Source organism: Sparus aurata, chromosome 5 (genome assembly GCF_900880675.1).
Source record: "Sparus aurata chromosome 5, fSpaAur1.1, whole genome shotgun sequence".
In the NCBI taxonomy this organism is placed as follows: Eukaryota; Metazoa; Chordata; class Actinopteri; order Spariformes; family Sparidae; genus Sparus; species Sparus aurata.
In genome coordinates, this window is record NC_044191.1 from 27,473,232 (window position 1) to 27,496,538 (window position 23,307).

At 41.5% G+C, this 23,307-nt stretch overlaps 2 protein-coding genes and 1 long non-coding RNA gene across 5 annotated transcripts; 2 read left to right on the plus strand and 1 right to left on the minus strand.

The window, feature by feature from the left end:
• Window positions 1-3,877: 3,877 nt before the first annotated feature.
• LOC115581177 (uncharacterized) lies at window positions 3,878-9,755 on the plus strand. 2 transcript variants are annotated; one of them, XM_030416071.1, is made up of 2 exons: window positions 3,878-8,831; window positions 9,164-9,755. In XM_030416071.1, exons 1-2 carry the CDS (start codon window positions 4,377-4,379, stop codon window positions 9,215-9,217), a joined length of 4,509 nt encoding a protein of 1,502 aa, XP_030271931.1. In that variant the 5' UTR covers window positions 3,878-4,376; the 3' UTR covers window positions 9,218-9,755. The 2 variants fall into 2 exon arrangements, with proteins under 2 accessions (XP_030271931.1, XP_030271930.1); XM_030416070.1 differs by having other exon boundaries at window positions 9,202-9,755.
• A 3,511-nt stretch (window positions 9,756-13,266) lies between these two features.
• Window positions 13,267-15,414, plus strand: LOC115581262 (uncharacterized). Its single transcript, XR_003984016.1, has 3 exons — window positions 13,267-13,442; window positions 13,969-14,058; window positions 14,833-15,414. It is a non-coding gene; the product is annotated as an uncharacterized LOC115581262 (long non-coding RNA).
• Window positions 15,415-19,001: 3,587 nt separating this feature from the next.
• Window positions 19,002-23,148, minus strand: fbxo4 (F-box protein 4). Of its 2 annotated transcripts, none has more exons than XM_030416755.1 (7): window positions 22,932-23,148; window positions 21,219-21,484; window positions 20,912-21,132; window positions 20,515-20,590; window positions 20,241-20,413; window positions 19,924-20,141; window positions 19,002-19,813 (listed from the first exon to the last, which is right to left on the minus strand). In XM_030416755.1, exons 1-7 carry the CDS (start codon window positions 23,094-23,096, stop codon window positions 19,730-19,732), a joined length of 1,203 nt encoding a protein of 400 aa, XP_030272615.1. In that variant the 5' UTR covers window positions 23,097-23,148; the 3' UTR covers window positions 19,002-19,729. The 2 variants fall into 2 exon arrangements, with proteins under 2 accessions (XP_030272615.1, XP_030272613.1); XM_030416753.1 differs by having other exon boundaries at window positions 19,002-19,593; window positions 19,729-19,813; window positions 19,924-20,413.
• Between the last annotated feature and the right edge of the window lie 159 nt (window positions 23,149-23,307).

Sequence of the window (23,307 nt, forward strand, 5' to 3'; positions counted from 1 at the left end):
CATAAGAAAAAAAAAATCAGTCAGTGAAGATCTTTCTCCTCTGATTCCCCAACACCACATTGTCCCTCTTTAATCAACCCCTTTTCTCTTAGAAATAGCAAAACTAATAGCATACAGCCTCCAGTCCACTCGGTATAGTCTTCCACAAGTTCAGTAAATGGAAACAAACAAATGTACCGACAGTCACGCTGTCTCCAGGGAGTATTTTCTTCATCCAGCGCCTCTCTATTTTTCCCCCCTCCTCTCTGGCAATGGTCTGACGCACGGTTGACATAATTTGTGATGCGAAGGGGGGAAAGAAATGGAATTGGCCTGTCTGTATTGAGCCGAGCCATCCTTGTATCTTTATATCCCTGTCCACTTCTGGCTTACAAGGTCCAAAAGTTATGGCTTGGCTTTCTCTGAGTCCTCCGGTCGCAGTGCGCATAAAAAACACACTCAACCAGACGCCGAGTCTGCTCTCATGTAACACAAATACTGTAAATTATAACTTGCTGCACAGAGAAAAAAAAAAACCATGAACTCAAAGGTTTACACTGGATATGCACAGTAACTTTCTTTGCTTTAGGGAAACAGGGTTACTCTCATTCGATGGCCTTTGTGACATTAATTACAAAACCAAAACTGCACTGGCAGAACAATTTGTATGTATGAAGTGACCCCTGAACACGTCCGTGTAGCGGTCAGTAACGGGACAGAGAGCTCTGATTGGAGGAGAGAGGGGGGCGTCCACTGAATTAGTTCCTTTGTTATGGAATATTCATTCCTGTGATTGTCTGCCCTCAGTGATCATGCGGACTTATGCTGTATTGAATGTGACAACAGAACAATGCATCTGGCCCGCAGACCCGTGCTCCTGGACCTGCACTCACTGGAGGGACGGAGCTCCTCGGCTGCACCCTCCATGGGACGTTTGGTGACAGCTCTGGTGTTGGACGTTACAGCAGCCATCGGTAGTGACGTCGTCTTTTAGCAATGTGATCCATCAGCAGAGCAGGGGTTACGACTGAGGGTTTTGAGGCCTGACACACCACCAGCTATCAAAACCCACCTGCAGGCATGAGCGCTTTGGTTCATAAATCTTCCTTATCATTCTGCTGTTTTTACAACCGTAACGTAATGATTGATGGTCAGAGATAAGGCTGGGGTTATCGTAGAAGATTTCGAATATGAAAATACCGGAGATTCCAAACATAGTTTCTATTGAGGACAAATGTGGGTCGTTTAACAGTAAGGAAGAAAAAATAAAATGTCCGTCTGTCGGTTGCATATCTCGAGAACCGTTCATCCAATCTGCTTCACACTTGGCAGGTCAGTCGCAGAGGACTCAAGGCCGTGCAGTGTCGACTTTAGACACACAACGCATTTAATCTTATTACATTTTGAGTAAATGGCGAAAACCACTCTGTGCAGACGTGGCATTAGCACTCTGGCTCTGTTGCGCTTCAGACAGAGGCCGGGCTCACACTACAGGACTGAATTCAAAACCGGCATATACTTTTTTTCTCTATGATCTTAAAGCATGCACGCACAACAAGAATTTTAAATAAAGGCACACACTAACGTTATCAGACCAGAGGGAGCTACGCACCGCCTCCAGTGATCTCATGGGGAAGAAGACGTAAACAAAATGGAGATTAGCGGGGTGCAACAACTTGGAAAATGCAACAACTAAGAAAATACAAGAAAGCTGAGAAGGGGGTTTTATGAATCTGAATGAGTGTGGAGACATGGTCAACACAGGTTTTCTCTTCTTCGGCGACAACAGGAGGTGAGATTTCAAGTTCCTGTCAACGATAGTATGCTAGCCGACATTAGCTTCAGCACCGTCAGCTCGCTCTGGGATGCCTCTCCCTCTCCCTCGCAAAATATCAAACATCAGAATTTCTTTTTTTCCACAATGAGTCTGTGAGCAGTTCAGGAGGCTTAACACTGGATCTGTAAACCCCTCACATTGCCAGATCGTGTGCCGAGCAGCATGTTTGAATGAGAACTGTCTTAGTTTAAAAAAAAAAAAAAAAAAAAAAGGCTAAATCATTTCCTAAAACACTTGGGCACTGTAGCTTTAATCCAGCTTTAACAGCAGGGTGATGATGTGTTCAGGATCAGATTAGGTATTAAGCGCCCAAGTTCCATGTTATTAACAGACACGTGTAGTGATGTGGCTCATTTCTGTATTTCAGCAGGTTTTGGACGGCAGTTGAGGTTGAGGAACAAGCTCTGTCAGGCTTTGGCAGTGTTTGTTAGTAGCGTCAACCTTTGTTGTCAACTGTTAGTCAGAAAAAAACAGATACATCACAAGATTATTTTATTATTTCATTTTCATCAGAACTGAGGCATTCATTACAAAAATAACATTTCCTGTGTCTGGATTTCTCCAACAGCATGTCTTCCAATTGCCGTGTAAGAGCCACTTGTTGTTGTCTGTCTGTTTTTATTATCCATGTAATGAAAGAGTGCCCTTTGTGCCCTTTGTGTCCTGTCCCCCCAAGTCACCTGTAATGCATTTAGTGCAGTTTCACATCTCAAGTGTGGCCTTTCACTACCATGTCAGCGCCCTGTTCCCTATTGGATTAGGATAAGAAAGGAGGAGATGGCTACAGGGGACACAGACACGAAATAACAACAACAGCTGCAATAGATATAAGGACGGATCGCTCTGCTCCTGGTTCTATATCTTCTTTATCATGGAGCTGCTGTTGATGGACTTCAAGTGACTCACAAATAATTCACCATTAACACTTCTGGGCCCCCTAATTCCAGCCTTACGAGTCCCTAACTTGCCGTATATGTCAGCGGGAGGTAGGTGTGGCGCTCGAGTGAAGTGGGGGAGGAAATTGAAGCGAATTGGCGAGATTGCATGGGATGAGCGAGATCCACCGGGTATCAGCATGAGAGCCCCGCCATGTGCAAAACAACACAATTAAGAGGGACGCTTAGCCTAATCAGTGAATGCATCATGCAAATGATGTTTTTTTTTTGTCAATGCCAACTTTAATCTCGGCTGTTATCGCGGAATACAAATCAGGGACTTAGCGGTAATGAAAGGAGGAGAGAGTGAAAAGAGTGGGACGAGACAACGGTGAAGGAAAAGGGGACAGCGGAAGACGCGGGCGGTGATGTGAGAAGAAAGTGTGAGAAAGGCGCCGCTGGTTGTGCGGTTACTGTATTCAACCCTGTGAGCGGCGTCTAGAGTCAAGTTCACTCCTTCGAGGCAAACAATTATTGACACAGCAACCGGTCTTCATTAACTTTGTATCTATATGTTTACTTACAGGCTTTTACATTTTGTGATCGAGTTAGTAAAATGCACCCACTCAAGAAACTTTCTGACTTTCCCTGCCACTACAGGGCTTAGACATGTGGATACACAGCAGCTGCATCCACTCCACAGTGGGCCAATGTTTGCTACTGCTCTTTAACTTATATACACCCTGTGACGACCTCTCTTCCTCTTGAATTGGTAGTCTGACATGCTCTGACTGTTTTCTTGCAGAGGTAGATGGAGCTGGGAGGGTCGTCTACCTGTACCTGCCTTTCTGGGCGGGGCTTCCAGAGTGTATATAATGACTGCCTCTAGGGGTGTGTCTCTCTCTCTCACCTGGGCCTGCAGCAGGGCTCACAGCCTCTTTTCCTTTGTTTAGTTTGATGCACTTCACAACACACACTACACCATATCTTCACTCATCCATACACTGCTGCCACGACTGATACTTTTCCTATTGTACATATCCCACTAGTTTAACATTTATGTTGGTTTGAGTTAAATAAACTACTTTTTGTTTAAGATATCTGTGTGTGACCTCCCTTCTTGTTGCCATCCTTGAGCCAGGTGGTAACAAATGGGGGCTCGTCCGGGATGTGTAAGGGAGTGTGGCACACAGATTTTGGCTTACTCTTGTTGGAGTTGGTTTTGCCTAGCAGTAGATAACTAGTGTTTTTCTGGACTGGTGGCAGCTGGTAAGGGCTGGGAAGTTTGGAACCCTTATTCCTGACAGGTTAAGCAATGTGGGGCACTTGCTGTCTCCATTGACCCTTTTTTTGTTTTAGTTTGTTATTTTTGTGCAGCAAGTGGCTAGAGCAGTTGCTCAGGTGCACTTCCAGGACTGCCTAGGTGATTTCCAGCATGCTGGAGATTAACCGGGTCGCTGGGCTTTGTGCTTAATTATCCTACCACAGACCTGCATGAAGACTAGGGTTAAGTGAGTCAGCTAGTATTGGTTAGGCAGTTAGCCAGAGGAATGAGGTTCCATATTTGAAGCAGCCGGTTGCCATGTGGTCACTGTTTGAAAGATTTTTGGTGGGTGTCTAGTCTGTCTGGTTGACAGGAGGATTTTTTTCTGCTAGGTAATTGTGTCTCTTGATTTTGGGGGGAGATGGAGTTTATTGAGGATTTTGTGCAGACTCCAAGTGAGGAATTGCTCAATTGTTATAAGAAAGATCAGCTGTTGAAATTGGCTGACTTCTATAAGGTGGAGCTTCCGAAGAAGTTGAGTAAAGAGGAACTGTTGAAAACATTAAAGGACAAATTGGCTGAAAGTGGGATTTTGTCTGGTCTTGGGGATGGTGCACCTGTTAGTGTGACTGATTCTGCTGATAAAGCCTCACCTGTTGTAAGTAGGTCAGTGCCTAGTGTGGCTGGGTATGGAGTTGGACTGACTTTTGAGCAGCAAAAGCAGCTTCTTCTATTACAATTACAACATGAACAGAAAAATGTTTTGGAGGTGGAAAAACTGAGACAAGAGGCCCGTCTTCGGGAAGTTGAACTAGCTCATGTGCAGGCAAATAAGCAGATGGAGTTGCAGCGCTACAAGTTCGAGCTCATGAGTGCGGGCAAGCTGCAGCCTGAGTCGTCAACGGCTGGTGTTGCAGTGTCACATGTCCTTCCTACTCATTCATTTGATGTTACTGTTAACCTACGGCTAGTTCCTAAGTTTAACGACCAGGATCCGGATATTTTTTTTGTGCTGTTTGAGCGGCTAGCTGAGGCACGACATTGGTCTGATGCTGAGCGTACCTTGCTGCTTCAATGTGTCCTCACTGGAAAAGCCCAAGAAGCTTACTCAGCCTTGAGTGTTACTGATAGTGTTAAATATGAATTGGTTAAAACAGCTGTTCTCAGAGCATATGAGTTGGTACCAGAAGCATACCGTCAACGGTTCAGACAATTCAGGAGAGGGAGACAGACTCATAGTGAGTTTTCTCGTGATTTAGTCAATCATTTTAACCGCTGGTGTGCTGCTTCTCAGGTAGAGACATTAGTGGATCTGCAGGAGCTAATCTTACTTGAGCAGTTCAAGAATACCTTGTCTGATCGTGTTGTGACATACTTAAATGAACAGAAGGTGACGACGATTTCAGATGCTGCCAAGTTGGCGGATGAGTTTGTCTTGACCCACAAATGTTTTACTGGTGAGAACCGTGGCCAGGGAAACCATACTTATAGAGAGAATATGGCGTCGGCTCACACCAGTAAGTGGTTGTCTGACAGGACTGACAGGTTTGTAAGTAAAGTTGGCCAGGGGTTACAGGCGAAGCTGGACCCTAATCGTGTCTGCAATTATTGTTTTGGAAAAGGTCACTGGCGAAATGAGTGTCCAGTGTTGAAAAAAAAGTGGAAGTCGGGTGCATTTGCTACAAAACCATGTGGCGCTGCTGCTACTTTGTGTGCTGATGAGCGAAGCCGTGCTATTGCTGCGGTACAGACTATCACAAAACCTTCAGAGGGGCCAGTGATTGAGCTTCCTGAGGTGGAGACACAACTGTCCGATTCTACAGTAAGTGCAGAGATTGACCCTGGTTACGCTGCCTTTGTGTCAGATGGCTTTGTTTCACTGATTGGTAGTGACGGGAAAGTACCTGTAAAGATATTGAGGGATTCGGGCGCCCTTGACTCATTTATTGTGGGCTCTGTTTTGCCTTTCTCTCCTGACTCTGCTGTTGGTTCCAGTGTTGAGGTTCGTGGAATGGGTTTGACAGTTTTTTCTGCTCCACAACATCGTTTGACTTTAATTTCAGATCTGTTACAGGGTGACGTGGTCATGGGGGTGCGTCCTTCATTGCCTATGGGGGGAGTGCAGGTCATCCTGGGAAATGACCTGGTTGGTGATCGGGTGTGGTCAGATGTGCCCGCTCGGAGTGTCGAGCCAGCTTCTCAAGTAGTACGTAGGGAGTCTCTCACAGCCACCTCTACAATTCTTCCCACCTGTGCAGTGACACGAGCTATGAGCTCTGTCAGTAGTGGTTCTGCTGTTGAGAACTTCGATAGGAAGAGAAAACCAGTGTTTCCTGTCCCTGCTTATCATTTGCCTGTGTCTTGCAGTGACCTCATTCAAGAACAAAAGGATGATCCTACACTTCAGGTTTTGTTTTGCCAGGTACTCCCTGATCATGAAGTGGAGAGTGCAGCCTGTGGTTATTTTCTCCAAGATGGGATTTTGGTAAGAAAATGGGTTCCTCACGGAGAGTGTTTTGTGGGGGATGAAATAGTGCAGGTTGTTTTACCACTTAAGCGAAGACCCACAGTATTACAGATCGCTCATGATGGTGTGTCAGGTCACCTAGGTGTAAGGAAAACCTATGATCGAGTTCTGAGACATTTTTACTGGCCTCGGTTAAAAAAAGACATCTCTGCCTTTATCAAGACTTGTCACACGTGCCAACTGACTGGAAAACCAAATCAGGTAATAAAGCCTGCTCCATTATATCCTATTCCTGTTGCTGAACACCCATTTGAGCATTTGATTGTTGATTGTGTTGGTCCCCTGCCACGCTCCAAGTCAGGTAGTAACTTTTTGCTAACTGTGATGTGTCAAGCTACACGCTACCCTGCAGCCTTTCCCCTCAGAAATATAACCACCAAATCTGTTGTGAAGGCATTGACACAATTCATGTCTACCTTTGGTATCCCTAAAGTTATACAGTCTGATCAAGGGTCTAATTTTACATCGAAGTTGTTTGCAGAAGTGTTGCAGCAGTTAAACATCAGACATTCACAGTCCAGTGCTTATCAGAGCCAGGGAGCTTTAGAAAGGTTCCATCAAACCTTAAAGTCCCTCCTTCGTGCATATTGCACTGAGTTGGATCGTGATTGGGAAGAAGGGTTACCATGGCTTATGTTATCAGCTAGGGAGGTGTCTCAGGAGAGCCTGGGTTTTAGCCCAAATGACTTAGTGTTTGGTCACACTGTGCGTGGTTTTTTGGCCTCCTTACAGAGTGACTGGAAATCAAAAGAGGCTCCACAAAACTTGATAGATTATGTCAATGGTTTTAGACACCGTTTGTATCAGGCCAACAAGCTGGCAAAAGAAAACCTAAAGGCAGTTCAACACAAAATGAAACGTCTTCATGATCGGCGTGCCGAAAGTCGGGAATTTAGTCCTGGTGATCAAGTTCTGGCGCTTTTGCCTCTAGTGGGATCTCCATTCCAGGCTAAGTTTTGTGGCCCTTATATGGTGGCTAAAAAGGTGTCTGACTTAAATTACTTAATCTCAACCCCTGACCGGAAGAAATCAGTGCAGTTGTGTCATGTTAACCTGCTTAAACCATACTTTGCTCGGTCTTCAGTGGCAGGACTTGAGTCATCGCCGTCTTGTGTTGCTGTAGCAGTTCCAGTGGGTCAGGTACGTGTACATTCTGATCTGGCAGTAGAAACAGAGGAAGAACTGTGTACACCGGATGATGGCATGTTGAGAGGTCGACTCAAAAACTCTGAGTCTCTTGCGAGTCTGAACGAAATGTTGACCCATTTGTCTGAACCAAGACGATCAGAGTTAGTAAAGCTAGTTAAAAGTTACCCCTGCCTCTTTGCAGATACCCCATCTCGTACTCATCTCATCGAGCATGATATTGATGTGGGAGAGGCTCCACCAGTCAGACAGCGGTTTTATCGTATGTCACCGGTCAAACATGAACATTTAGAGGCAGAAGTCAAATACATGTTGGAAAATAACATTGCGGAGCCATGTGCATCTAGTTGGTCCTCCCCCTGTTTGCTGGTAAAGAAGTCCGATGGTACATTTAGACCCTGTACAGACCTGCGGAAGGTAAATAAACTGACCAAACCTGACTCTTTTCCACTTCCTCGTATGGAGGATTGTGTGGATCAGGTTGGGTCTGCCAAATTCGTCAGCAAGTTTGACTTGCTTAAAGGTTACTGGCAGGTTCCACTGACACCTAGAGCTAGGGAGATTGCCTCCTTCATTACACCCAGTGGGTTGTACTCGTACACAGTAATGCCATTCGGGTTGCGTAATGCCCCAGCCACATTTCAGCGCCTGATGAATAAGGTGGTGTCAGGTCTGGTGGGCTGTGCTGTGTATTTGGACGACGTTGTGGTTTATAGCGACACTTGGGAGGATCATCTACAGCGAATTCAAGCTTTGTTTGACCGACTGGCTCTGGCTTCTTTGACTGTTAACTTGGCAAAGTGTGAGTTTGCTAAGGCAACAGTAACCTACTTGGGTAAGGTCGTTGGCCATGGGCAAGTGCGTCCAGTGAGAGCTAAGGTGTCGGCGGTTGACAAATTTCCTGTTCCTGCGACCAAGAAAGACCTATCCCGTTTTCTGGGTATGGTGGGGTATTATCGTGGATTTTGTAAGAACTTCTCCACAGTGGTTGCTCCCCTAACTTCCCTTCTTAGCCCAAAAGTGAAGTTTGAGTGGTCTCGTATCTGTCAAGAAGCTTTTGAGTCTGTTAAGTCTATGTTGTGCTCTGCCCCTGTCCTAGCAGCTCCGCAGATGGAAAAGCCTTTCTCATTGTATGTGGATGCTAGCAAGGTGGGAGCGGGGGCTGTCCTCATGCAGACTAATGACCATGGTGTTGACTGTCCGGTGAGTTTCTTTTCCAAAAAATTCAACATACATCAGTTGAACTATTCCATCATTGAAAAAGAGGCACTGGCACTCATCTGGGCACTGAGACATTTTGAGGTTTATGTGGGCAGTGGAGCAAGTGCTTTAGTGGTCTACACAGATCATAATCCTCTGACCTTTCTCCACTCGCTTCAAAATCCAAACCAGCGTCTGATGCGTTGGTGTCTTTTCCTACAGCCTTTCCATTTGGATGTACGGCATGTAAAGGGAACTGAAAATACTGTTGCAGATGCCATGTCACGAGGAATGTCCTAAGTTGTTTGTTTTTCTTCCTGTATGGTCTCTTTCAGTTCGTTTTGGTGTCATCTCCTCTTAATCTGCTTCCTAGGTACCATGGTTGCTGAGTTGGTGCCCTCTATGGACAGGGTGTGATGTCCTGCAGGTTGTACAAACATTTGGGGTTTCTTTTGGCATTGGATAAACCAGAGGGTTCCAGTTATTTAGTTATTCTGTTGTCTATTGAGGGCTTGGGTTGTGGTAGTCTAACTGTGGGGATCCTGGTCAGGATCCTCATTTGAAGGGAGGGGGTGTGACGACCTCTCTTCCTCTTGAATTGGTAGTCTGACATGCTCTGACTGTTTTCTTGCAGAGGTAGATGGAGCTGGGAGGGTCGTCTACCTGTACCTGCCTTTCTGGGCGGGGCTTCCAGAGTGTATATAATGACTGCCTCTAGGGGTGTGTCTCTCTCTCTCACCTGGGCCTGCAGCAGGGCTCACAGCCTCTTTTCCTTTGTTTAGTTTGATGCACTTCACAACACACACTACACCATATCTTCACTCATCCATACACTGCTGCCACGACTGATACTTTTCCTATTGTACATATCCCACTAGTTTAACATTTATGTTGGTTTGAGTTAAATAAACTACTTTTTGTTTAAGATATCTGTGTGTGACCTCCCTTCTTGTTGCCATCCTTGAGCCAGGTGGTAACATACACATGAATACGGCTGTCTGGTGCGGTGGTCCAAGAGGTTTGAGCAAAGAACGTCCACGTCACGTCCATGCACCGATCCCAAAAATCACCGTCTCGGAAAACCTGACTGTTGGCGAAGAAAGCATGAGGCACCTCCTGCGTGTCCAGCAGCGGCCACTTCAGCATTCACACTTCGTTTTCAGCCTTAAAAATGCATTTTCTGGTCGATCATAAAAATGCATGAAGCTCAAAATAACTTGCTTCCTACCCGTATGCAAAGCAAATAGAAAACTTGAGTGTGACATCTGTGTTTATGAAAGTATAGCCGACTAAAATATGAACTTCTTCTATGTAATGTGAAACGGGTAGGCACCATAAGCTAAATCTTCAGCCCACATCTTTTCAGACAATATATATTTATAATATAATATATATTTTTGTTGTCCATTATGGAAAGGTAAATCAATGTAATTAACATCAACATATACTGCACACCACCACAAACTGCATATAAGACTGAATATTAACAGGAAGATGACACCAGTTATTGCAAGATTATATATTTATGTTGTAGCTACAGGTGTTATTATTAGTATGTCCACCCCACCCAATGTTATGTATTTGCACAAAAGTAGTTTTGTACCCAGAGAGCATATTTCAATTCAATGTTTGTGCAAATCTGAGTAAAAATAACCACTTATTTTGCATTTGTAGTACCTGGTAAATATGGTTCTCCAAAGTCAATATTTGACTTTGTCTAAACAGAAAAATAAAAAAAATTGAAAGACCCACTTACACAAGGTCAATGCTGGCATAAAACCAGACACTACTCATGTCCAACATCATGAAAACTTTAGTTTCATTGAGCAGGGAAAGCCTACCGGGAATACATAAGAAACACGTCAAGCAAAACATTCTTCATATTACATAAGTTGCAAGTGAACGGGCTGCCAGAAAAGTACTGCTGATTATTTCATTTTTTATAGCCTCGGGCTGCAGAGGGAACGGTATAAACAGAACTGCTTTAAAACTCTGATGGCATTACACCAAGCTTGAATCACAGAAGTGATTCAGTTGATGAATAATTGATCAAAGGGCATGTGGTGGAGCACGTCCTCTTTCTTCACTTTAACATTTAACTATCGGATAACATCTGTCAGTCGGAGCAAAAAACAGCGATAACATTTGTACCCTTTCATACACTGCGTCCTGGTGTCTCTGCACACATCCTACATGCATGCTTCGCTTCAACTGTCCTCACAGTGTTCTCGCGTCTGTAAACTGTCGGGGGTCAGGAAATAGGGCTTTTCTCGCTCGTGTCTTCGTTTCCCAGAGGCCCCCCTTTTGACTGTGGAAGCAAAGAGGCAGCTGGAGGTCTGGTCCTCATTCACCCTACCAAAACATGGCCCGGGAACCTCCCCCACCAAACTGCCACCATTTATGTAGGTACCATGTGCTAATTGTTCACAGTCCACAGCCTTAAAGAAAGCAGGAACCTTGAAACTATCCCATTTAAGCACGTTTCAACACATCCTGGCTGCAAACCACTCGCTTGATTAATGCTGTTTATTTTTCCTCCGCCTGCATTCACGTGAAAGTGGTTCATCTTCTGCATATCCGTCCACACTGACAGTGTCCATCCTCGTTCAGTGTCTACCTCTATTTGCTCCCTAAGGATCACAGAGTAATAACAAAGGATTAAGGGGATGTTTTTCCCTGCATTCCTGCCCCTAACAACGGGTTCCCATGGTTTTATATACCATTTTTTGTTAAGTGGTGCACCATCATTGTTAGACGAGTCCGTGTGAGCACCAGCATACATGTGCAGGCACAAAAAAACACGGGCACATAAACAAACAATGTACGCAAATGCCGCGGATTAAGAACCAAAGACACGGACATCGTGTTTGCAGAGAACAGAGAGATGTGTCGAGATGAAAAGTCAGATTGTGTCTGTTCGTCTCTCTCTCTCGCTCTCTCAGAAACACACACACACAAAACACACACACACCTGCTGACTCCATCATTTCAATTTAAATTTCACCAGGAAAAAAAGAAAAGAAGAATCAATCTCTGCTTCACCAGCTACCATTCAGCTCATCTTAATGCACCTAAATTGCACCAATCACGATTCTGTTCTAAATCTGTATGCGTATGAAAATGATTATTGAGGCTGAGGACCCTTTTGATGGAAAGGTTGCCGAGGGATGTACTTTTACCAAAGATTCGTGGTTACCTAGGGGACTAGAACAAAAAAGCGCATCAGTGAGGCGCACTATCTTGTCATCCTTACATCAGGGCACGTGAACCGTGCCGACAGAGATACAAGAATATCAAACAGGTAGTTCTGGACAAACACAACTTTGACAATTTGCAACTGAACTCACCAAACGTGTTAGAGTTGACACAAACAGTGTTTACAGTGTCAATAAATCAAGATTCATCTTAAATTACCGAATGTCTACCAGTTTAATATTTAAGAATATATTGTGCATTTTTTCATGCATGCTTCATAGGGAAAACGCCATGTGTGCCTCTGTTATTGAGAAACAGATAGGTATACAGATGCTTTAAAGGAGACCTGTTATGTTTTTTTGTTTTCTCCCTTTCCCGTTTTATTTATATTCTTGTGCATATAAAGATCATGAAAGTTAAAGAGGTCAAATTCTGCACCAACAGAAGCTCCTCTCTCCCACCAAAAACACTGCTCCTGAAACACATCATCAGCAGTTTGTGACATCACACTACCTCGCCGTGTCACACATTAGCAAAATTTATGTTTAATGGCTTCGGTTTTGGCACCCAGGAATTGATTTGGCATAGCTGCTCTGTTGTTGTTCAATCTGGGAATGATCGTACCATGTCTCCTATGGGGTGCCGAATGTAAAAATTCAATCACACTTTTGTGGCTGATATATTTAGAATATTTAGCTAAATTTTCTCACATTTAGCTCACTTTTCTCACATTTAGCTCATTTTCCTGACATTTGAGGTACAAATTAAATGGTAAATCTAAATGCTAAATCTAAATGTTAAATCTAAATCTAAATGTTAAATCTAAATCTAAATGCTAAATCTAAATCTAAATGCTAAATCTAAATCTAAATGTTAAATCTAAATCTAAATGCTAAATCTAAATCTAAATGTTAAATCTAAATCTAAATGCTAAATCTAAATCTAAATCTAAATGCTTAATCTAAATTCTAAATCTAAATCTAAATGTTAAATCTAAATCTAAATGTTCAATCTAAATCTAAATCTAAATGCTTAATCTAAATGCTAAATCTAAATCTAAATGCTAAATCTAAATCTAAATGTTAAAAGTTAAATCTAAATGTTAAATCTAAATCTAAATGCTAAATCTAAATCTAAATGTTAAATGTTAAATCTAAATCTAAATGTTAAATCTAAATCTAAATGTTAAATGCTAAATCTAAATGTTTAGAAAATATGCAAATAGCCCACGCCTGTCAGCGTGCACAGACCCGCCCACACCTCTGACGGACCGACGTGCTGTGGATGCGGAGGCAAAGAGAAGAAGGACCGAACATGGCCGGCTCGCCCCAATTAGGAGCTACTGAGCGGGCAGTTATGGCAGGTGTGCCTGTTGCACTCTAAGGTGCACTTCCGCCGGTACCGTCCACACCGTTAACGGTAAGTTACGTAGTTAAAAGTTGAACTTTTCGCTGTATTCTGGGAGAAGCTATTGTTAGCTAACCGACCTAGCAAGCTAACATTTGCCAGTGTGACTTGGGTGCCAGCTAAGGTTTTGTGATTCACTGAAAGTTACTTTCGACTGTTATTTAGAGTTACCCATAACTTAGTGATTACAGGCAAGAAAGCTGACTGTGCCTCATGAAGCATAAGCTGTGGTAGCTAAATAATGTTATGTAGCTAACTTTCCCAGATTGCTAACGTTAGCGCTATTGCTCGTTACATTAACCGAAGGACCAGGAGTTTTGCCGCCATGAAGAACATTTAATAAAAAAATAAAAATACTTAAAACTCTTCTCCAAGGCATAACCAATATGAGCTGAAAGCTGTTTTTAAAGCAATCAAAGAATCTATGCTTTCCAAGGATGTGTCCTGTTAGTATGTTTGTGGTGTACAGCGGACTCTATGGTCATTAAACACTTTAACATGGATTTTTAACAGGTTGACGTGTTGGCTCTTGTTTCAGGTCTCCACACCCCAGGTTAACCCAGAGGCCCCTACAGCTGTGTCCTCAGGCACTGCCACCTTTGCTACCACTATGACATCACTGAGATCAGTAAGTAAAGTTGTGATATAGCATTACAACCTTTTGTTACCTAAGTAAACTGAGAAACATTAGTTCATGACAGAAAACGCATCCAGGGATTCAGGGGTTCCAGGCCCCTTGGCTTATAGAGAGGCAGCAATACACAGGAAACATTAGTTCATGACAGAAAACACATCCAGTTTATCAGCTAATTCAGAAGGCATATTTTAGAGCTAGTTATTGTTCTGCTATAGTTCATCTTGATACATCTTCCATTATATACATCATGTTGGTTGTGTGACTTAACTATAATTGCATATTAGACCTCCCTTGTCATTCCAGCTTGTCCCAGGTTAGTTCTTCAGGTCTCAATGAATGGTCAGGGTTAGAAGGTTACTATAAAAATATATCCCTGATGACCTGTGTAAAAAGTTCTTGTCAATAACCTAAAACCTTTGGATTACCTAAAACCAAATATGCAAATTATGACTTTAAGAGTTGTTCTCCTTTTCTGCATTAAAGATAAAATAATGGAGAAATCAAAAATGTAACAAGTAATCCATGACAATGTAACTATAATCTGATTACACATTTTTCAAATCCAATTTGGGTTGATTATAGGTGCTTATTTTTTTGTAATTTGATTATAATAATCCCAATAACATGAAATTATTTACTACCCAGCCCTGTGTATAGTGATGCCAAGGGATTTGACTATGCAGTCAACATGGCTGCACGTAGGAAATGATAACAGGTTGATTAGTTCAGTGCAATTCATGATATGTGTTTTTTCCTGTTTTGTAGGATGGGCATACAGTACTTTCCAAAGAGGACATTGAGGGTTTGCTGCTGCTGGGAACAACGCTTTCTGAAGTGGCTTCAGTCCTGTGGATCTCCGGACCCACTTTATACAAGCTGATGTGGGAATACAACTTAAGGCACACAAAATTCAGTACCATTTCTGATTAGGAATTGGATGCTTGATATTTTCTATGAACTGGAGTCAATGGAGGCCTTGGATGTAGACAATGAATGGGAATTATTTTGTCTTCATTTTGTGTACATTCTAAGGATCAATTGCACATTAGATGAGTTTAAAGCTGCATTTAACAATCATTCAATCACATCTCAAGTAAACAGAACCCCACTTCAGCTTTTCACACTAGACAAACAACTCTTGAGCCAATAATAATGAAGGTACTGAAGTAAAGAATGTAACATTAACATGTCAGTCAGTAGTGGTGTACATTTAACAATGCTGTACTGTAAATACTTTTTGAGCAGATTGGTAGAAAAGCTGAACAGTTTCAACATTAGCCTGAAATGTTTTAACCGACAATAAGTAAACCTGAAATGTATACAGAGAAAAATAAATCAGCAAAACCACCCATTGGTTTACTGGCTTTATTGTGTCTGTGCATGTCTAGATATGCAGGATTCAATGTCAGGATAAACGCCTGCTCTTCCTCAGTAAGGGTCCTGGCATGAAGATGTTCACCAACTTCTTTCTCTATAAGGGTGAAAAAGATACAAAATAAAGACAAATATGTACACAACCAAATTATCACAGATTATAGACAGTGAAATGATTCAGTCTTCAACATGGGTCGGACAATGTAGAGAAAAGGCTTAACGCTTGCACATTATAGCACAACTGCAGCAGGATAGTGCACAAGTTTTACACTGACAGACAGCAATATTCTCTACTACATACTCTAATGGCTTTGTAAGGAGAACGTAGCATCTGACCTGTATAGAAAGTGTTACAGGACTGATATGGAGTGATTTCTGGATTCATGAGGATTGTGTATCAGGAAATCCTTTGTGTGTTTTACTCTGTCAAGACATGGAGTTTTTTTTTTTTTTTTTTCATAATTAAGCAGGTTCATCAGGGAAAAGCATACATTTACCTTGTACACATTGGAGAAACTCTCTGAACTTAACCACCATTAACTCCTCTCTTGGTCTTCTGTTGCTTCCCAGAACAGAGTAGTTGGGTTTCAGGAGGGCAGCCACAACAGCTGCTGTAATATCACTGGGTTCTTCAGGCTTCTCAAGAAGGACCCTAAAGCAGGGATTTTCTTTCAGGAGTGGCAGAACCTGTGAAGACATCAACAAAAACTCCCATCAAAAGCTTTACCCTTAAATGCATGGGCTTCTTTCCTACATACCTAGGGTCTCAGTATCTAACACAGATTTACCTACAAATTGAAATAAAAGAAATCTTTTGAAATGGTGGGAGCAGTTTGGGGTTAAATGTCTTGCTCAAGGGCACACTCATCAATTCCGACCATGCAAGTTTTTCCCCACGTGTTTCTCAGGATGCAAACTTCTGGCAGCTGGACCACTTCTCTTAAAACATACTCTACAAGCGTAGGGTTATAAGACCTTTAGATTTGAATATACATAATTATTTTAATATTAAACAGTATTTAAAAAACATTTTCACAGTTTGACATAGTAAATTTATTAAAAACAAATAAGTTTGAGTAATACTAGGGGTCTGAGGGCTTCACTGAAAAAAGAAAGAAGAAGCAGGGTAAGGTGTGAATTAAAGCAGAGGTCTTCAACTGGGGGTCCACCAAATTATTGTTTGATAATATTTTGAAAATATTTTCTCAAAAATGTAAATCCTGTGTATTGCTGCCTCTCTATAAGCCAAGGGGCCTGGACCCCCTGAATCCCTGGATGCGTTTTCTGTCATGAACTAATGTTTCTCAGTTTACTTAGGTAACAAAAGGTTGTAATGCTATATCACAACTTTACTTACTGATCTCAGTGATGTCATAGTGGTAGCAAATGTGGCAGTGCCTGAGGACACAGCTGTAGGGGCCTGTGGGTTAACCTGGGGTGTGGAGACCTGAAACAAGAGCCAACACGTCAACCTGTTAAAAATCCATGTTAAAGTGTTTAATGACCATAGAGTCCGGTGTACACCACAAACATACTAACAGGACACATCCTTGGAAAGCATAACGTTAGATTCTTTGATTGCTTTAAAAACAGCTTTCAGCTCATATTGGTTATGCCTTGGAGAAGAGTTTTAAGTATTTTTTTTTTTATTAAATGTCCTTCATGGCGGCAAAACTCCTGGTCCTTCGGTTAATGTAACAAGCAATAGCGCTAACGTTAGCAATCTGGGAAAGTTAGCTACATAACATTATTCAGCTACCACAGCTTATGCTTCATGAGGCACAGTCAGCTTTCTTACCTGTGATCACTAAGTTTTGGGTAACTCTAAATAACAGTCGAAAGTAACTTTCAGTGAATCACAAAACCTTAGCTGGCACCCAAGTCACACTGGCAAATGTTAGCTTGCTAGGTCGGTTAGCTAACAATAGCTTCTCCCAGAATACAGCGAAAAGTTCAACTTTTAACTACGTAACTTACCGTTAACGGTGTGGACGGTACCGGCGGAAGTGCACCTTGGAGTGCAACAGGCACACCTGCCATAACTGCCCGCTCAGTATCTCCTAATTGGAGCGAGCCGGCCATGTTCGGTCCTTCTTCTCTTTGCCTCCGCATCCACAGCAGGTCGGTCCGTCAGAGGTGTGGGCGGGTCTGTGCACGCTGACAGGCGTGGGCTATTTGCATATTTTCTAAACATTTAGATTTAGCATTTAACATTTAGATTTAACATTTAGATTTAACATTTAGATTTAACATTTAACATTTAACATTTAGATTTAGATTTAACATTTAAATTTAGATTTAGCATTTAGATTTAGATTTAACATTTAACATTTAGATTTAGATTTAGCATTTAGATTTAGATTTAGCATTTAGATTTAACATTTAGATTTAACTTTTAACATTTAGATTTAGATTTAGCATTTAGATTTAGATTTAGCATTTAGATTAAGCATTTAGATTTAGATTTAGATTTAACATTTAGATTTAGATTTAACATTTAGATTTAGATTTAGAATTTAGATTAAGCATTTATATTTAGATTTAGCATTTAGATTTAGATTAAACATTTAGATTTAGATTTAACATTTAGATTTAGATTTAGCATTTAGATTTAGATTTAGCATTTAGATTTAGCATTTAGATTTAGATTTAACATTTAGATTTAACTTTTAACATTTAGATTTAGATTTAGCATTTAGATTTAGATTTAGCATTTAGATTAAGCATTTAGATTTAGATTTAGATTTAACATTTAGATTTAGATTTAACATTTAGATTTAGATTTAGAATTTAGATTAAGCATTTAGATTTAGATTTAGCATTTAGATTTAGATTTAACATTTAGATTTAGATTTAGCATTTAGATTTAGATTTAACATTTAGATTTAGATTTAACATTTAGATTTAGATTTAGCATTTAGATTTAACATTTAGATTTAGATTTAGCATTTAGATTTAGATTTAGCATTTAGATTTAGATTTAACATTTAGATTTACCATTTAATTTGTACCTCAAATGTCAGGAAAATGAGCTAAATGTGAGAAAAGTGAGCTAAATATTCTAAATATATCAGCCACAAAAGTGTGATTGAATTTTTACATTCGGCACCCCATAGTCTCCTGACTTAAATCGTGTGCTGCTTGCACTTTTTGCTCTAAGTATGCTTATTGAAAACTGGATGTTTTCTCAGTAAGCCAACATGGTAATAAGGTACTTTAAACTTAGATGAAATTCAAAATAAAAGACAAAATGAAGCCTCAAAGGCAAGAGCTCTCACTAACCGAGCACTGTACCTCATAGATATTAGCAGCACCCCCTGGTGGCCAAAAGAGGATATTCATCTAAGCTTGCTGTTATGCAGATGTGGACTCAACTTTACATTCCAGGGATGACGTTAGAGGAGAGGAACCACAGGGTACGATTGTGTCACATTACTTAGCAAAGTAGAAAGGAAAAAAAACCTTCCACACCTCACAAAGGTTCAAACTTGTGAATAGGTGCACAAAATAGAAAGAAGAACAAAAGGCGGAAGACAAAAAGCATGACTCATACGCAGACAATGGTTTTACCACTGTAATTACTCCACAGCAATTTGCCAGTTATCTAACAGGCGTCTGATGGTGAGCAACAGTGACTCATTCACCACAAGAAACATCTGCAGTTCTGAATCCAAAGAGCAAAGTGATTGTGCAACATGTATCAAAAGGAGATAACAAACAATAAACCGTTTGAAGTTTTTAAAAAAAATGCAATTGCTTGTATTAAAGTTAGCTTGAAAAATTACATCTTTGTATAACATTCTTAAAAATCAAATTGAGTTTGGCAGACACAAACCCACACGAGACATCAGTGTTTTTGGCAAAAGAAAGATAAATTCAAAAAACAGAGACACATTTTAAAGTTGTTTGTCATTTGTTTACATATTGCTACAATGAACATTTAATAAAACAAAGCAAAAGATGTAAAAAGACATACAATGTGGCCCAACTGATTAATTAGCAGGTCATAAATTGTAAACTTGTGTGATTTGGCTCATAAATTACCTTACACCAATGTATAATACAATACACTTAACATTCTATCCTGCAATATTTTCTTCACATTTTCTTCTTCCTGCGAGATTTTCTTCGTATGCGATATTTTCTTCTATCCTGAGACATTCAGTGCACATGTGTTAAGATTACATCACTCGGGAAATGCCGTAGTGTGTCTTGGTCACAGCATGATGCAGCAATAATATCTGTGGTTTTAATTCATCTGGCAGCAGAGGTTGGGCTACACGCTACCTTAGAGTTTGACTCCAGAACATCTCAACAACCAGGAGATCCCATCCAGGAGACCGGACAGGGATTCTGCTACTGTGTCCTGCACCTGGATAACAAAGGGAAACACAAACATGGTTTAAAATAATCCTCAGACTGACACCGGATGGATTTATAGGCAGTGAAGCCTTTTATTTTATTCAGATATCAGGAAATTACCATCCAGGGGTTTGCCAGTTGGGGTAGGCCGAGTCTCATCGCCATGTCGACACAGGGAGTTCGACACCTCGCCCTGTTCCTCCTGGGAGCAGCTTGCAGGGTAGTTGCTTCTGACTCTTCTCTGGAGACACAGGAGAGCACCAGGAGAGGCCTGGGTGCTGAACCCCCGCCCGAGCTCAGCACAGCTCGAATCTGAGCCACCTCGGACTCCCCCTCCCCTATTGAAGACATGGGTTCCATGCAAATGTCCTGCGCCGGTGACTTAAATGACAACAACCAATGTGCGTGGTGTGACACAGCAGCAGCAGAGGTCTTACCTTTACCAGGCTCTGCATTGGCTACATAGATGAAACCATCCACCACCTGGCACACCTGCTGGACCTGAGGAGCAGGACTGTAGATAGGGTGGCCCGATTCATTGGTTCCTACTAAGGTAAAAAGCTTATTACCGATGCTCTGCTGCTGCACTCTGGCTCTTTCCCTCTCGGCCCTGCGCACATAAACAGGAAGAGATCAATAAACATAGCCATGGTGGCAATAATATGCAGAAAAAAGATGAACAACTGCAACTTCAAATTGCAAAGTGCTAACCTGTTGGTTGAGTACAGAGTCAGGATATTAAATCTGTGTTGGTTGTTGAACAAGTAACTGATCCCTGAGCCGATACCTAGAATAAAAAAAAAAGAAATGTTGACATTGGCTTGGTTACATTTTGGGCTAATACTGCCGCTTAGTGGTGGACAGATAAACCTGCATCAAGCAAGATAATCCAGTTTTCTTTTAGTAACTTCTCTAATTGAATTTATTTGGGATTTAAGTAATGATTGTATATAACAACAATTGTATAACAGCATTACAGTGTGTATGTATACAGCAATCTGGTTCCAGTGACAGCCCCTTTAAGCTTAAGAATAAGCTTGATTTGGGGCTAGATTTGTCACTGAAAGAACGAAAAGGACCTTTTCCCTCCACATCATCGTCTTCTCACCATTTATCTGTCTGTGTGGAGTGCCTGACACAGGAAGCACATCTGGGGCGTGCATCAGCCTCGTGACCAGAGAGACATCCAGCTGCTCCATGCCAGGACCAAACATGGCATAACGGGGTTCAGACGAGGGCACAAGAGACTGAAGAAATGAGGTCACAACCTCATACGCCGGGCGCGAGGGAAGCCACCGCTGTCTGCAGGACGGGCAGCCTTTCAGGTATCTGTTGAGACAAAGTCGGCGGGTCAAACAAATGTTTCCCGGTGATATGGACTGGAATCCAACAGGACAGCAGGGAAAGATACCCACTCAGACATGTAGTCAAACTTGGATTCCATCCCTTTGTCTTCCCCCTCCTCTCGATCGTCCACGCTCTCATCTTCGCTGATGAGCGGTGCGTCCAGTTGTGGCATGGACAAATGATCAATGGAGGGCCAGTGTGGCATATCCCTGAGCAGGAAGTACCTCCACAGTAATGGATCTCTGACCATAGCTCTCCAGTACTGACTGGTGGCTCCCAGCCGGCAGATATCAGAAGGCGACAGAAAGGTCATGATCTGAAACTGTACGTCCACCTTAAGGAGGGAAGATATGATAATGATGATATTTTACCCCCCCCTGTAGTTTAAGGCCATTAACAAGTGAAACAACAGGTCCCTGCATGATGAGCTGGATGCTGTTTTCTGTTGATTCTGTGTCCGTGAGTTTAATTTCAAATTCATGACAAACACAGAGAAATCTCTCTGATAGGTAAAGGCTGTGGGTTGGAGAAGGTACAAGAACTGAAACAGGAAGGAAACACCAGCAAATTTATTATTGGTAAAAATACAAAACAGGGAAAAAATTAAGGTCTAAAATAAAAAAAAAGTATCATATTTTTGGATCACTCCATATTCAACAATCTGCCAACAAACGTCCCCAGTCCCAACGTGTTTGAAACATATTGCTGGCAACACATTCATAATAAGCATATATCTATGAAAAAAATCAATGCAGTTGATAAAGTAAAACATTGAACAGTTTGTCATTATACTCTTTTCAATTGATTATACTTCACAAAGGATTGGCAAATTATCTGTTTGACACAGCCTTTTTTTTTTTGGAATGGCAGTTGTAAACTTAAGGAATGTACATAATATGAGCATAACTTAGATTATCTAAAGTAAAAAACAAAGGAAAGAAAAAAACAGAAACAACATAGGCTACATTATACGTGTAAGTTATATATTATATAGCTGTTATACTGGGGTGTTTTTTAATACATGTGTTTCTCAGTTGATCATACGTTTTATTTAATATCAGAATCTGATAGAGTAGGCTGCCTTTATAAATGTAAAAGACAATATGTCTGTCGTTTAGGGATTGGAGTAACAGCATCAGTGTTGTTTAAAGTATCAACGAGTCATACTTGAGTGAAAGTAAAGATTACGTGTTATAATATAACTTTGGTTAAAATTCTCCCACACGAAAAGTACTTGAGTTCAATCATTTAGTACCTGGGATCATAATGTTAAAGTAGGGATAAATCCTTTCAGCTACAATTTTCAGCCATCTGCACAGTAACTGGTAGGCCAAACTCAAGTTGCCTAAATAAATGCAGTAGAGTACAAAATATAGTGTTTGCTTTCAAAATCAAATGCAGTGGAAGTTTAAAGTAGCAGAAAAAGGGGAAATACTGAAGTAACGAAAAAGTACATCAAAATCGTACATAAGTACAGTACTCGAGTAAATGTATACATTTACTCGAGTACTGTACTTCTATACATTTACTCGAGTAAATGTATACATTTACTCGAGTACTGTACTTCAGTACGATTTTGATGTACCTAAATTTGAGGTGGATTACATTACTGGATAGCAGGAAGTAAGTTATCAGGGATAAGTTAAAGACTATGTTTCGTTGCAGCCTCTTATTGCCTGACATCTATTTAATGTCCAAACAACTTTGGAAATTAACTGTTACCCTAATGTAACTTTTCTGACAGTTGGATAAGAGAAAAACAGTAAGGTTCTTCTGCTCACCGGTAAGCTATCCAGAAATCCCGGTTGCGGTTCTTCTACCGTGTCCTCAACTGGTTTCGAGTCATCTTTGAAAACTGTCCGACTATTTGTAAAGTATCTGTCTCTGAAGCGCCTCAGGCTGCGGATAACTACGGACTCGTTGAGCTGCTGGTTCTCTCCCGCCATGACTTCAGATTGTAGCTGGTGAAATACTGTAGTGTGAGACCGAGGACGACATGACAACAAAGTTGACGTTTCCCGATCTCCCGTCACACTTCCTTGTTGCTAGCGGGTAGGTCGGCATTGTGGGTATTGTAGTCCTCCGAAGAATGTTAGGCATAATGCAAAGCAAACGTGTTTTTCTTAAAACAACGCGTGTTTATTGTCAACGAGGACA

Coding starts and splice junctions, on each gene's coding strand:
- LOC115581177 (XM_030416070.1), top strand. CDS start 4,377: ATGGAGTTTATTGAGGATTTTGTGCAGACTCCAAGTGAGGAATTGCTC. Junction 8,832..9,201: donor ACCATGGTGTTGACTGTCCG/GTGAGTTTCTTT, acceptor TCTGCTTCCTAG/GTACCATGGTTGCTGAGTTG.
- fbxo4 (XM_030416753.1), bottom strand. CDS start 23,096: ATGGCGGGAGAGAACCAGCAGCTCAACGAGTCCGTAGTTATCCGCAGC. Junction 21,133..21,218: donor AAGTTTGACTACATGTCTGA/GTGGGTATCTTT, acceptor TTGTCTCAACAG/ATACCTGAAAGGCTGCCCGT. Junction 20,591..20,911: donor TCCACACAGACAGATAAATG/GTGAGAAGACGA, acceptor TTTTTATTCTAG/GTATCGGCTCAGGGATCAGT.